This window comes from Lineus longissimus, chromosome 8 (assembly GCF_910592395.1).
Source record: "Lineus longissimus chromosome 8, tnLinLong1.2, whole genome shotgun sequence".
NCBI classification, from domain to species: domain Eukaryota; kingdom Metazoa; phylum Nemertea; class Pilidiophora; order Heteronemertea; family Lineidae; genus Lineus; species Lineus longissimus.
The window spans coordinates 4399819-4414919 of NC_088315.1; the positions used below are offsets into that span (position 1 = coordinate 4399819).

Sequence of the window (15101 nt, forward strand, 5' to 3'; positions counted from 1 at the left end):
ATAAATTCTGAATCTATCTTATTATAATAAATATTTCCTAATTTTGTCACATGACCTGCCGCCATGCTCTGGATAATATAAGAACTTTTCACTTCTGAAGACAAGAGGATGTGCTAAGAAGACCGTTCACTGGGATGGATTCCCTGTGATTTGATCAGTTACCGCGTGAGTACCACCTATTGATATATTGTTCATTTGGTTAATCCCGAATTCATTGTCGAATTTTGCATGTTTTCTGTCTATTTGTTATGAAATGTCAAAACCTATTTTTACATTTTTTTCACACAGTGTAAAATACACTGGGGGTATGTACTTGACAGTGTAGGTCAATGATGTACTGTTTTGTACACATCACACTCACAGTGCTGCAGTGGTTAGTGACTGTCAGATGATGCAATGCCAGTGCAGGGATTTTCGGCAAATCGGCCTAGTCTGTCAATTGTCATTGGCAATACCCAATAGGCCTACGACACTTCGGAATTTCGGTCCCGGCTGTGTGTCCGGGCACCCTTGTTGTTTTTTCTTTTGCGGGTATTCAGAATGGCACTCATCTACAAGTATCTTGTCACCATGGCAGTACATTTGCAAAAATGTAAAACCTAAGTGCTTAATACACAAATTGTTGCCCATTTTTTCTGAAATATTTCACTTAGGTTCACTGTTCCGAATAAAATGAAATGGTTCGACACAAAAAAGCTTCTGCCCACTCGGCACATCACTTTGAAATATTACCATATATGGCATTGTCTTATTCCCTTTCCTATAGGCAATGTAATGTCTTATTTCGTAGCTGATGAGGCCCCTGGTAAATTGATCAATTCTTCCAAGAAATATCATTGATGTCTCTCCGTCCCGATATTGCATTGCTCGCTTGGAATTGGGATGACTCATACTTGGCAAATGATGTTGCGCTTGCTTCAAGCTCGTCTCTGCTCGCAGCAATTTTTATTCTCTGCAATTCTATATCTCTTGACGATTTATCTGGTTTGAGAAAACACATTGCAATAGGTCATATTTTGCGGACACCTCTGCACTGCAGCCAGACACCCTCTCTAACATAAATCTGCATTTAAAAAACTGGTTTTGTGCTAAATTGATCATAAACCTTTTGCTTTGTGGAAAAAAGCATCCCTTCCTACCCAGGTTAAATATGTGTATCAGTCAGTGAGATTTACAAAATATATATACTACAAAAATTTTAGGCAGTATTCATGTGAAAGGGATGTAGTATTGCATATCAAAGACTAACATCTGATCTCCAACTTCCGCTGTTCTGGTGAAAATTTGCAAGTTGAATTGAAAGTGTTGGTATTAAAAGGATTCTGGCCACAATACATGTATTATATTATATATGTTTATTCTGGCTTTTGTAAAGTAAATGTAAAGGAAATGTCACCTCAGGCGCTGTAAAAGATGATTAATGGAGTCGTTAATGGCGTCTGCCTCAGTCTGATCATAAGCACTATTGATATTTTAGGTATCTGGATAATCCTGTATTGCAGTATGGCAAAACATACACAGTCATTGATACGCAGGGTAGATTACATTGGGCGGTCAGAGGCCTTGAGAACTTTACTTTTAAATGTATGTAATGCAGTTAACTCATGCTTAGAATGTAAATTCAGGACGTTCAAACCTAAGTGATTAAAGAATTTTATGAACATTTTCATGGGTTGCATTTTCAGCTTCAGGAGCAGATAATGTCTAAAAGAAGGGGTCATTTAGTTGAAAATAGCAACAAGCAAATGATGATATGATATCAAAGTCACCGATGGTGAAATGTCTCACAATAACACCCAACCATCCCACATTTCAATTTCCCCTGAGGCTCCCTCTTTTCATTTCAATTGGTATGTTTTATGTTGATCACCAAAATATTGATCCTGTTGATGGAAGTGGAACTGCACATCATTTATTTTGGTAATCTAGCTATTGCTTAGAGAAATTTGAATGTTGGTCAGAAGCCATTGAGTATTTGTAATTCTGATCTCCATGGCAATCGTTCTCAAAGGCTGTCGTCGTGGAAGGCACATGTAGCCAGGAACGAGACTCTAACGGGCTGGCATAATTTGACGATGGCGACTGTCTGTCTGGTGTCATAATTTATTTTGTTGTGTTGTTATCGCGTCCTGATGGGAGACCTCGATGATGGCGAGGATCGAGGCAAGGAAGTCATTTTCAGTGCTTGCAACTGGAAGCTCGGTATGTAGTCCTTCCTTATCTTGTTCATGTAGTTGTCATCTGTGGTTTAAAGAACTTTGTGGGCAAAATAAGCAGTGCCAGTGGCTGCTGAAGATGTTCCGTTTCCTAAGGCTAGGCACTTTATGCTTCTATTTCTGTCCTGAGAAACCTCCACTTGAGTCATGATCTCAAATTTGTTATCCATTCTACGAGTGTTTCCTGTTGTTGCTTTTATCTAGCTGATATTATAGCTTTGTCTTGTTTGAGTTTTTTGTACATGTATTTGTAAAATTTTCCTTGACCCTGTTTCAAAGAAGGAAATCTGAACTTCCTGTGGTTTGTTCGTGTCAGAGTCATTTCAGTATTGTGTCGAAATGGAGCTTCGAAGCCACAGTGATACGCATTACCAACTAAAATTAAAAAGATGGTTTTGTTCTTCGTTCAAGGACAGTGCATGCTGGATTGATCCTTTTGACGTGCCCAACCCCTTGGGCCACAACCTATCATTATCAATCAGTAAAGTGGAATTTACAGTCTGTCGAACATGTGAAAGGAGGGAGGTCTTTCTCCATCTGTTTGCGTATCCAGATTGTGGTGAGATTCCTCTTTGAAAATGTTGGAAGCAATGGAAATATTCACCTTGGGGCAACTACAACAGCTGGAGAAACTTGTCATGCACAGATAAACAACATCCAAGTCTACCTTTCAGGGAATGATCGCTTGCCTTAGAGTGTCCTGGGGACCTGTTGGATGGGAGAAGGTGCATGCTGTGCATTACCTCTTTCAGGAAACAAGACGCTCACTTTGGTTCTGTGTTCTAGGTAGAAGCTAGAGAAGAGGTTTCATCATGGCTTTGCCCATTAGCTTTTGCTGTCCTAATCCTATGGTTACAACAGCAGCGCAAGGACTTAAGGCCGACGTTACTGTTTACGCTGATTGAGCAACTGGGCTCAGACATGTCAGAAGGATTATGTGACAACTGTCTTGATGTTCACTATCCTGTGGGTGTGACCCTCCGGCTGTTCATCAGACCTAACTTACCGTGGATGATTCTGTTGCCTGTCTATTCTTGGCTAATTAGATCTCATAGTTAATTCCTTGCTCCTTGGTGTCCATCCAAGCATAGTATACTGCTGTGCTGTTTGTCAATCAATAGATACAATGTAGCAAGACTGGTGTTGCGTGGAAATGGCTGATGAGCCAAATTTTACTATCAGGTTGTGGATGTATATTACCTACCGTGTCTGATCTTGCGGTGAATTTTAGTGCGAGCAATGCCAAGTCATCTGCAAAATTCAGGTTTGGTTGGCCTGGGCTAAGTAAAAATTTGCATCTCGGCCACCATTCCCAAATAACATTCCTCTACAAAACTCAGGAAGATGCAACAGATTGCAATAAAGAAATACTCAGAAAAAACCCAAGCAAAAGATTAACGGTGATTGCTCAAGACTTGTAACACACGAAGGCCCCAGGCAAAACCATGTCTAGTTCCCAGGAAAAGCGGTAAATTCACCTTGGTCTCCATGGTAATACCATAGTTATTGGAATGCCGATATGTAGCCAATTGTTCACATGGCAGCAACTGTGGCTCTTATGAGAATTACCATTTTTGTCTATCGGGAGGTGAGTGCAGGTGACAACAAATTTACAGGGGGTCACCAAAAAAGCAAAGCAAATATCACAAAGCCTATAGAGCCTGTGAAGATGATCTTTATGTCTAGATAGTCAAATTGCTGTCGAATTACACCAATGGTAAAAGGGGTTTGGTTTATACATTCTGATTATGTTTCACTTGTCAAGTCTAGTGCGCCTGTATTGGCCTTGGCCTATAATGGAAGCTCTTCTCAAAATCCTTGTTGTATCACTCCGAGTGGTTAAAGTGTTTATGGTAGGTGGAAAAACCCTTCAGAGCTAGTTCTGGACAGTCCGAATTGATAGCCAAGTTATTTTCCAAAATGGTTTGCAGCGGAGTTGTTTTCAACAACTGCAGAGTAGTTGTTACTGTTAGTACACCTCTCATTGACTGTATGTTATATTACAGATAGTGTGTTGATGTTTTGGAATGCCTTTCTACCATTAACCCAGATGTGGTATTTAATGTACTTCCACTCAAATAATATGATGATACTTGTTGAGGAATGCTGGCACATTCCTCTCGTTTGGTATCCGTATGTATGGATGTTAGTCTTGTTGCCTTTGTGTATGCTATGCTAATGTTCTCAATGGGTTCAACAGGTTTTATATGACCTCATGTTCAGCATCCAGTAATTGACATGCTTGTTACCTGTTTTTTTGCTGAACCCCATGATACAAGTCAAAAAGGGTAAAAGGCAGAGTCTCAAAAACTTGCTCCAGCATCACACAGTCTTGTTCCGACTCTGTCTCTTTCAATGGCCAGTTCTTGTTCTACGTCCATATCTACAGTATTACCGCTGTAGAATTCTCTGTTTCTCCCACTTGTAGCTTTGCCAGTATTGATTAAAGGCATGGCTACCATTACAGTCAGGATCCTTGGGGTATTTCTTAGCGATGGACGTCGGCTTGAGATCAATGGTTGTGGAGCAGCGTGTGTCATTGACGCTGTCTTCTCTGAGACATGCCACTCGCTGTGATGAGCAGAGAGATTTTCATGATTCTTGCCTAAAGCACTGCATGAATACTTTTTTCAAAATCACCAGCTTTGCTTTCGAATGTGATACCACTCCTCGTATCTTGTGAATGAACTGCAAATATCCCAGAATCCTTTCCCTCCTGGGAAATTCAAAATGAATCAGATTTCTTTTATCAATGAGCAGCTCTTTGCACTGTCGTTTCAGAAAACATGGATTTTGTATTTTTGCACACTTGTGCATTATATTTGATGACTCAGCGGAAAATCGGGCAATTTGTTGCCTTATCAATCCTCTCGAATGCGCCGCGTTTGCGATCTGGCGTGTAATCCTAATTTTCGTTATCGTAAACTCTTTCATTTTGTTGCATCGTTTGCTGCGTTGTGCGTTTATTACCATAATTTGACATGAGAGAGTTATTGAATGTGTTTTTGGTTCCGGTGCAATTTCCTCAGAGGCGGTGAAAAGGTTGTGTTGAAAATATTGAAATAGATGGTGAAGATTGCAGGAGTTTTGAATATTTTAATTGCACTCTCGCTGATGCTGATCTTGCGGCGATTTCAGGCAAATGACTTCTCTTGCTGTTGCATCAGATTCCGTACGGTTGACAAGTCAGTCACTCCACACGATGCAATTGTCTGAGTGCGATGTGCTAGAATCCCCCGAACGATAGCCGTCTTCCATTTAGAATTCTAGGTTCAGAAGCATCCAGTTCAGTCTCTTCATTGATTTCCTGGAAGATAATCCATGTTTTATGCAAAGCGAAAGCTATCAGCTTCACTTCCGCAGAGCTGATGGTACCTTGGTTGGCTTCATGTAAAATTCATGTGGTCCTTGTCGGCGAAATTGCATTTCACTCTGTTGGTGTCTGGTAGACTATTATACAGCATCTCCCACACTTTCTCTTCCAAGTCTTTAAAGGAAGGGATGGGAAACAAAATTTCTTTACAATGGACTACAATGTCTTACCCTTACTTCTGTTTTCGTCATTATAATCGCGTTCTTGGTCCAGATTTGGTCCTTATCTCCAGCCATTTACATGCAATTCTGAGGCAAAAACCAGTTATTCATGAGTTTGTTTTTGCCAAGCCTTCTTTCAACTTTGGCATTTCAAATTCTGCAGTCTGCCCTGATGTCTCCCCAAATGGCAGTCTTCTTCGAAAACTGTCAGTAATGTCTCTTACCGTTGATTAATGTATCTAATGGATTTGCTTCAGTCTCCATATCTAGCCACTATTCATGGTAATGTGCTCACCAGAATCTCCTCCAGGTTGTAAATCATAAACGCAGTAGCATAAAACATTATTTTGCCAAATAAGCTTTGCGCACACGATGGACAAAATGATGCAAAACTTAGTTTCTTGTTGTCAATTTGTTTGTCGTGTGTGGGTGACCAAATCTCATACAATGTTCTTGGATATAAAACATGCAATGGCACCAAGCAGTACCTCCGAGACTGAGTGGCTTGAACTGGGCACCCTGCCAGGCTATAAATATTGTCAATATGTCTCCTCTAGTCTGATTTATATTGTTTTGGAGCAGAACGTATTCACCTCGCGGCTAAATAACAACATCAGTCTGCTATTTACCGAGATTGCTGTGCCCAGAGAGCTTTCATAAAAGTTTATCATGTTAGCCAGGAATGCTTCGTTCGTACAAAATATGATGGTATGGTAGGGGGATCAGGCTGCAATAACCATCAAAATCGGAAATATCATTTTGTTGAAGATAAAAATGGAGTTTGCATCCATGTCACTTGCCACAAATGGGAAAGATTTCTATAATCTCCAACTGTTGTTGACCAATATGGAAGTTATGGTGGTACCACTTCTTGGCACACATTAGGGGTATGGGGGCACTAAGAAAGGGAAATGCCCACTGAACCACTCCTGTCCTATCAAAATGGTAAATTACTGCTCAACGGTCAAAATGAAAACGAAACTAACCAAACAAAACATAAACTATTCCATGTCACAATGGCCTAGATTCATGATATATGAGATGGGTCGGTAGGACAACTGATAGAAACGTAAATAGTGATGACGCATATTATGACTGCCGTCCACATATTCCATGTGTAAACTTGTGTAGACTGATACAAATCAACTGTTAGATTAATATTGGATCGCGCAAACCAGTTATTGAAATTTTCTGTCATTGAAAAGCCCGGGGTTGGCGGCAGACTTCCCGTCTCTGTTGTTATGTTATGGTTCACCTGTGGGATCGATGATGCCGTGCTGTCAATAGAATAGGTTGCGATTAAATTGTCAATCGCCATTTCATTCTCAATTTGTTTTACTTTTTACTTTGTTTGTCATTGCCAAATGCTTCTCTTGAGGAAGAGAGTTCTTGAGCCTGACAATTGGCATTATTTGCACTTCAAGGCAACAATTGGCATCACTTACACATCAAGGCATCTATTGGCGTCACTTGTGCACCAAGGCAACAATTGGCATCACTTGTGCACCAAGGCAACAATTGGCATCATTTGCACTTTATTACAATGGGAAAGTTGATATCTTTATTAAATCTTGTTCAATATCTTGTTGTTGTAGGTTGTGGCCGAGTAATGGAAGAGGCAATCGTGCGTTACCGGCGATATCGTGCTCTGCATATGCAACAGCATCAACAACGCATTCGGCACGCAGCGGGTGCCATCAACCCGGTGTTGAAGGCAGGTGATATCAAACGACAAATCCGCTATGAAAGAATAAATGTGGACGGAGAGGTGCTAAGGTAGGCGTCCTGTTTGTCAGCATGATTTGATAAAAAAGTCAAAGAAAATTTTTAAATTTTGACGATTTACAATGTTTTGGGTCAGGCTTCGTACAAACCTGGATTAACTGTTCAGTTATTAGTTGTCAGTAAGAAATTGAAATAAGATCATTGAAATAAAAAAATGCTGCCAGAAACAAAAATTTTCTTAATATTTTGAAATATTCATGTGATGTGCCATCTACTTTTCAGTTATTCGGCCAATGAAAATGGCCAAGTTGGTGTTTTTGTAGCTGCTCAGCCCCTGTCTCAAGAACGCAATTATTTTGAAGTAGAAATCTTGGATACAGGGTTCTTCGGTGCCATAGGTGAGCAGAACAGAGTTTGTACTTCTTGTATTTTTGAGAAAATGCAGCTGTAGTGACCCAAATCATTCCTTGATATGCATTCCTTCCAGTTGTCTTCCTACTAAATGTACAAGACTAGTTACGAAAACCAAATGACATCAGCGCTGCAGATAAATTGGTTGATTTCGTTAGATATGTCATGTTACAGCTGGCGCGGACAAATCATTGAGTTATCAGCACGATCTTGATATTAAAAAGATTGCATTAAGATGGCGTGATGTTTGTGATATGGAGATACAGTGTAGCTCACTCTGTCATTTGGGATTGTATTGGGTGAAGTTTTCCTAATTCTCATGTGCCCGTGTTTGTTTGGTTGCAGGTGTAGGTTTAGTGCCAAGTCGCTATCCGCTGGATAGTCAGCCAGGGTGGATTGTGGACTCTGTGGCTTATCATGCGGATGATGGAAAGTAAGTTTGGGGACACATATAAAATGTGACAACATTCGTCATTGCTTTTGCACCCCCCTGTACAAGCTGGACATCCCATTAGGCAGCCTTTGGTAGTTGAAAAGCTCTGACACTGTCATCCACAAACCTTGGACCATTGTTTAAAACAAACAAAAAAAACCTGTCTCCCAAACCAAAAAAAGGTAAAAGTACTTCAAAACCAGTAGACATGACCACTCGGTTCTTGAACAGACCTGCTCAAATCGATAGTCTCCAAATTGATTTATCTTTGAGAGGGCTACGTTATCAAATAGTTATAAACATCAACTATTTGTCTTGGATGCTAAAACTGCTTCAACTCCTTTCCAGATTATTTAAATCAAATGGTCACGGTCGACCTTTTGGCTCCAAGTGCCATAGTGGTGATATTGTAGGTTGCGGAATCAAGTTTGACCAAGCATTTGAGGGCGACGATGAGCGGCAAAGACGATTAGTACCAGTTTTCTTTACCCGGAACGGCAGAGAGGTGAGTAGGAGTGGGAGTGCTCATATGGTAAACCGTGAAATATTTGGGCCTATTTATCTTTTGCATTTGGCGAAAGTTTCAGTTTCTGAAGAAACCTTTTGTTGTCTTTCTAGGTTGGTACTGTGCTTGCGCCCATGCCTGGTGATGGCCTGTTCCCCGCAGTGGGCATGCATTCCGAGGGAGAAGAAGTCAAAATCAACCTTGACATTGAGTGGCAACATCAGGACGTCATCCTTATGTCAATAGACAACACGGAAGAGGAGTGGTCGCGTCTTCACGATGTCCGGGTGAACGGACAGGTTGGACCTGCGGGCCGATCTGGACTGGTAAGTATTACACTGTTGACTGTATAGTACCTCTAGTCTCAAATCTCCTTCCCAGCCAACTCAATCAACATGATGTCCAAAGCCAGCTGAAGTGCGTGTATCCGATTCCACCATGGAGAATCAACTCTCCAGCCGGCCAAGAATCAGACAGGCCTTCCCATCTTTGACGGTTAACGATACCTACATGTATGTCCTTCAGAGTGCTCCCATAATGCAACCACTCTCTTTCTTCCCTTACAGATGTTGGAGTATACGGGTCGTGGTAAAAGTATAATAGACGTTGGCCTTGCTCAGGCCAGATGGCCACTAGACACAACTAACCATTATTTTGAAATAGAAGTGGTGGACCCTGGTGAAAGCTGTTATATAGCCATAGGATTAGCTAGACGTGTAAGTAAAGTGCTGTTACTCCTAGAGTAATCATGATTACCACCAAAGTTATGTCGGAGGTACACAGAACATATCTAAACCACTAGTATAGGTACTATACTATATACCTCAGGTTTCTTCAGCATTGTTTACTAATCCAAACCTTCTCTTCTTCAGGATTATCCCAAACATCGGCACCCTGGCTGGAACAAGGGGTCTATAGCTTACCATGCAGACGATGGCAAAATATTTATAGGGAGTGGAGTGGGAGATCCATTTGGGCCAAGATGCCATAAAGGTAGTGTTAGTTACTTGAAACTTGGTTATTTTCAAAATCAGCAAAAAACGTCCGCAAAAGTTGAGCCGTTTATTGTAGTTGAATGCTGTCTTTTTGGTTGACTGCTCCTCTTTTGGTTCATTCTAAAAAGGGTGAATTCATGTAGCACAATTGTTTCCTTGAAATTACTCGCATCTCTCTGTAACTGTTTGCTTTGCTTGTTTTACAGGTGATATAATGGGCTGTGGTATATTGTTTCCTCGAGACTATAGCAGTGAGCTGGACAGTGATGGGTCACAGGATGCCTCACCAGATGGGTCGGAGAGCCCGGACGATCTCCTGGAGTTGGAGTTGGATTCTGAGTCAGAGGACGAGGAGTGGTGGGAAAGACCATGTGCTGAGAATGGTACAAAAGTACAGGTAAAGGCTAGTATTCACCTCAACAACTTAACATCTTTAACTCCTCTATTCTGCTCTCTATTTTTGCTCACTAAAGCACAATTCTAACTGTGCCGTGAAGAATAAACATGGATATAATGGTCTTTTTATTATTTTCCAGGTTTTCTTCACGAGAAATGGTAAAACGATTGGACGGAGAGAAACTCGCATTCCAAGGGGAGGGTTCTATCCTACAGTGGGCATGCTCAGTAGTGATGAGAAAGTCAAGGTGGACCTTCGACCTTTGACTGGTTAGAAACCATCGTGAGGTGTAATGCCAAGAACGCTATCTGTTGACCTTAGACCTACTGACAGGAAGATGTTGTTGGATGTGCTTCCTGTTAGTTGACGTTCTCGTTTCGCTGATGGAGGTCTCATGGGAGTGTTGTCAGCAAAATGACATCTGCCAGTTTGACCCAGGCGACCTTTGATTGTTGTCTGAAAGAACACCAGGCTTCCATAGTTCGTTTGCTGACAATACTTCTGTGGTGTTATCTCAGTTATTGATTCATACGAAAGTCAGAATTCGCATAGGCTCTGTGTGGATGAATCAAGAATTAATAAAGACTAGTCTTTATTAATTCTTGATGAATGTGGTGCTCTTTATTTTTTACCCTGTATAATTGTATGCTTGATTTGCATGTACCTTATGTGCACACGCATGTTGATTCTTATAGAATGATGCAAGTGTCTGTACATTTGGTTCTGCTTGCTGTGTTGACTGGTATATTTGATGTACAGCATGTTCCGAAAATAATGTTATGAAGCTATGATATAAGAAGCGTCCTCTGACTCGGTAATCAAACTAAACAGGGCCTGGTCATTCTGGTTTCCTGTTCTTCTATGACATACATTTTTGCCTGTGTTTCAAGACTTAATTGTATCTTTTTGGGAACTTGTTGTGTATCAAATATACAAATTGATTCAGTTTTCACCAATAATGTGATATATAATGATTTTGAGTTGAAAGATGTTGTGTCTTGTGTTCATCAAGACTAGTTGGGCATTCGCTTGTTATTAAAGGAATTGGGGATACTGAAAAATGCAGCTTATTGAAAAAATTAATTAGTTTTAAAACTTAAAAACTTAACATCTTTGAGTGGGTGTGTTAGTGTTAACATCTTTGAGGGGGAGTAGTTCCTTGGTATGCAGTTTGCACCTTATCTGAAAAAAGCAAATTTTTAACTTGTATACCAGGATCACTATTTCACCATTTCGGAATTCCAATACTTTGTTGGCTTGTTATCGTTGATATTTGTCTCGGGTGGGGGGGGGGGGGGGCATTAGAAGTATCCCTAAGTTGCCCTGTTTGGATTAGACTAGTGATGGGATGAATTGGTTATCCTCTGTCTTTCATTATTGATAATCAAATCAGTTTCAAGTGCAGAGGGATTTTGTAATCCTTTTTTTTGTATTAACCTTTTGAAGTTTTGCTCAGATTCTAAGATTTGATGGCAAATTGTTGCGTTTTCTGTAAAAAACCTGTTAGTTTGTTTTTTGGCAATCATTAAGTAAATATCTTTGAGAAAGAGTGATTGAATTTCCTCTCTTACTATTTGATTAAGTTTAGGTTGGGAAAAGATGAGACAGCTGCAAGAATTATAGAAACAGAGACATACTCATTGGGACCTATGTGAAATGGGTTTTTGTACGGTTGAATTTGGTTGAGGGTCACAGAACATTCGCCAAAAGCACTTTCAATGCACGCTGTACTTATTAGTTATTTCATGATTAGTGCAATATCACTTATAAGTATATACTTCATTGGTGGAAAAAAGGAGACAAATTTGATAAAAGCAGTAATCACAACAATTTAAATGTCTTGTCTGCGATGAGGCATAGCATTCTTGAGATTGAACGAAGTTGCTGTTATCCTAAAAATGTTTCGTCTGTAAGTATCTGATCTTTGTATTTAGTTGGATTTTCATCTATGCAATTCAGTTTGATATTTATAAACCTTGCTATACGTACTTAAATATGTTTTACTCCCGAGTTGAAAATATGGTAGCTCAGTTGTCATAGGTTTGGAACTCATTGTCTTATTTCTATATCCCGGTACACAATTTGCCTGGGTCTGGCCTCATCTTAGTTCGAACTGTATTTAAATCGTAGATATGAAGAAAAGACAAGTGATGATATTTTTTGCTTTTCTCCACTTTTGACTATTCTTTTCTTCTTGCCATTTTGAGTTTTGTTCTTCCGTTTATGCTGTTGACATTCACAAGTCTTGAAAGATACATGTAGGATGTTTTGTTGAAGGAAGTTGAACAAAAGGTGAAAATGATCACTGTCGTCTGTCAGATAAAGTATTGGACCTGAAGGGATATCTGTTGTTAGTTATAGGTTATGACATTAAAGTTGAATCTGGTAGTTGAATTCTTGTAAGATTTTCCATGTGGTGTGACCAAGATAAAAACGTAGATAAACATTTTTTAGATTGAATTTAGTTGATGACTGCTGATATATATAAACATTAAAAGGGTGGCTCTGAAGTGCCAACTATCACACAAGGTGCAATGGTATGTAAAGTGGACTCATTCATGGGTTGGCTATTCAAATGTTAACCCAAATGAAAGTATTACCAGTCATCAACTGATCTTCAGACAGTCAAGCTTAATAGTGCTACCAAGAATATGTGCTTCTCTAGTTACTCAATGTATTGACCAGTGTTGTCTGCTTCCTGTGTAACCATAGTTGACATGTCCTCCTTTGGATGTAGAAATTACGATCCAAACAATTATTGAAAGAAGGTGTTGACAATACCACTGGTTGTCTTCCTGCTTATTAATATGGCCTGAAAGTGGCACCTGTAGTTTTGTATAGTTTGTGTTCTTACTCAAGATATCTGATATCAAGATAGGTAATCGGTGATGTAGCTGGGAGCTTTTGAGCGGGTCTTGATGGACCACTGAGCTGCTTGTGTCAGTCTTTTGAATGAGTTGTACATTGTGACTTACTCGAAGGTGAATTTTTCATCAAGTTCTGATCTCAGAATTGTCATTTTCCCTGCGAATTAGATTTTGTTGGAAAATTTAGAATGGAAGTATTCCTATTTCTAGCAAAACTGTTTAAAGTATCAAATTCACATCTCAATGTTGTATTAAAATTGATGACCACTTAGCTGCTTGTGTCAGTCTTTTGAATGAGTTGTACATTGTGACTTACTCGAAGGTGAATTTTTCATCAAGTTCTGATCTCAGAATTGTCATTTTCCCTGCGAATTAGATTTTGTTGGAAAATTTAGAATGGAAGTATTCCTATTTCTAGCAAAACTGTTTAAAGTATCAAATTCACATCTCAATGTTGTATTAAAATTGATGACGCTCCAGTTTCTGCTTAGGCATTTGCTGCATTTTTTCAAATAATCAATTTTCTATTTTTTTCAAGAAAAAAACATGTTATCCAAATTTAGATTGATAGTTGTGAATGTTGGTTGATGTTGAAGCTTTTATAATAATATTGTTGATGTCACGATGTAACAGACGTGTATTGTTAAAGCAGACTATATGTAACCATGGTAACCTTTGAAAGTTTCTCTTCATGTTTGCCTTTTGAAAATATTTTGAAGACAATGTGTTGATTTTGAATTTGTAAGCCAGTGTTTTGCTCACAGTTATACAGGTGAACTTGTTAGATGTGCATCAGGTATCACTGATACTATATGGACGTTTGACGAGTTACCTCTCATGTACAAAAAAGATCTCTATCGGAGAGTAAATAGGGTAAAAAGTCTGTGTGTTTGTTCACATGGTTTGATTTATGAATTCTAAAATACATGTGTTGTAATGCACCATAATTCATTATTAGTCTTTTGAAACTGATTTATATATCCTTCTAGACAATTAATTTCAATGATTTTTTTCTTCACTCTTGGAATTAAGCCAGAACCAAGTTTTCCACAAAAATGACTTCTTCATCCTGTTATGTTTATTGCACACCGTTAGTTTTCTCACCCTGTCTGTTTCATAAAAGTTGTTGCTTCCGGAGGATTAGTCGGTATTTGTCAGAAAATTTACCAATGAATCACATAGATCATGATATGGATGTTACCACCTACGAATGGTCATGTCAATAGGTTTTGCAGAATTCTAACCTATTGAACAATTTATTAAAACCCTCACTTGGCAAGAAAGGATTCGGTCAGTGTTTTTGTTATCCAAGAGGAATGGATTAGAATTGACTGTGAGCGATGATGCATTTATCAGGCGAGGATAACAGTATTTATGACAGAACAGCCACATGTGACTTCATTGCTCCCTGATTTGCAAGGTACAAGTCGGTTAAAGAAAGTAATTGTCTAAATTTTCGAGGAGTGAATGTCAGGCTCCTCTTGATATTGGCCGCTGGAGTCTTTTACCCTTTCTTGATCGTTCCACACAGATCTTACCTCTCAATGTTGATGCTTTAAAAGAATTTAAGGGATGTCCCCATGTCTGGTTGAAGGTCGATGTTTTGACTGTTCTGTCCTGAATATGTTCCTTTCTTTATGTTGGTCTTGTTGGTGGTGAAACTATTTGTTAAGATGTAGGTTTGTAAATAAGTTTTGGATAAAGTAAAATACTGATTTTAAGTATGCAAGATTTTATTTTGGTTTAAATTTGTATATAGTGTCTGGCTGTTTGCAAAGCTTTGAATAAAGCCATATTTTAAGTAAAATAAAATAAGGTCTCCTTTGGTTCTTCCACAGCCATATTCTCCGACATTGAGAACTTGTGGCATAGCTTACAGCTGAAACTCCTGATGTTCTGCTAGAAGGCAGACACATGAGGACTGATAACCTTTCATGTTGCCATCATGAAACTTTGGATTGATAGTGTCTCGAGACATGTCTTCTATTTCCTCTGGATTCGTTCACATCCCTTGTGAG

General features: G+C 39.3%; 1 protein-coding gene across 2 annotated transcripts; it reads left to right on the forward strand.

Moving 5' to 3' along the window:
• The first annotated feature begins 50 nt into the window (after positions 1-50).
• LOC135492191 (SPRY domain-containing protein 3-like) lies at positions 51-14892 on the forward strand. 2 transcript variants are annotated; one of them, XM_064778471.1, is made up of 10 exons: positions 51-165; positions 7346-7526; positions 7758-7873; positions 8232-8319; positions 8668-8824; positions 8938-9150; positions 9391-9540; positions 9697-9817; positions 10026-10222; positions 10356-14892. In XM_064778471.1, exons 2-10 carry the CDS (start codon positions 7360-7362, stop codon positions 10488-10490), a joined length of 1344 nt encoding a protein of 447 aa, XP_064634541.1. In that variant the 5' UTR covers positions 51-165; positions 7346-7359; the 3' UTR covers positions 10491-14892. The 2 variants fall into 2 exon arrangements, with proteins under 2 accessions (XP_064634541.1, XP_064634542.1); XM_064778472.1 differs by having other exon boundaries at positions 10026-10216.
• Positions 14893-15101: the final 209 nt, after the last annotated feature.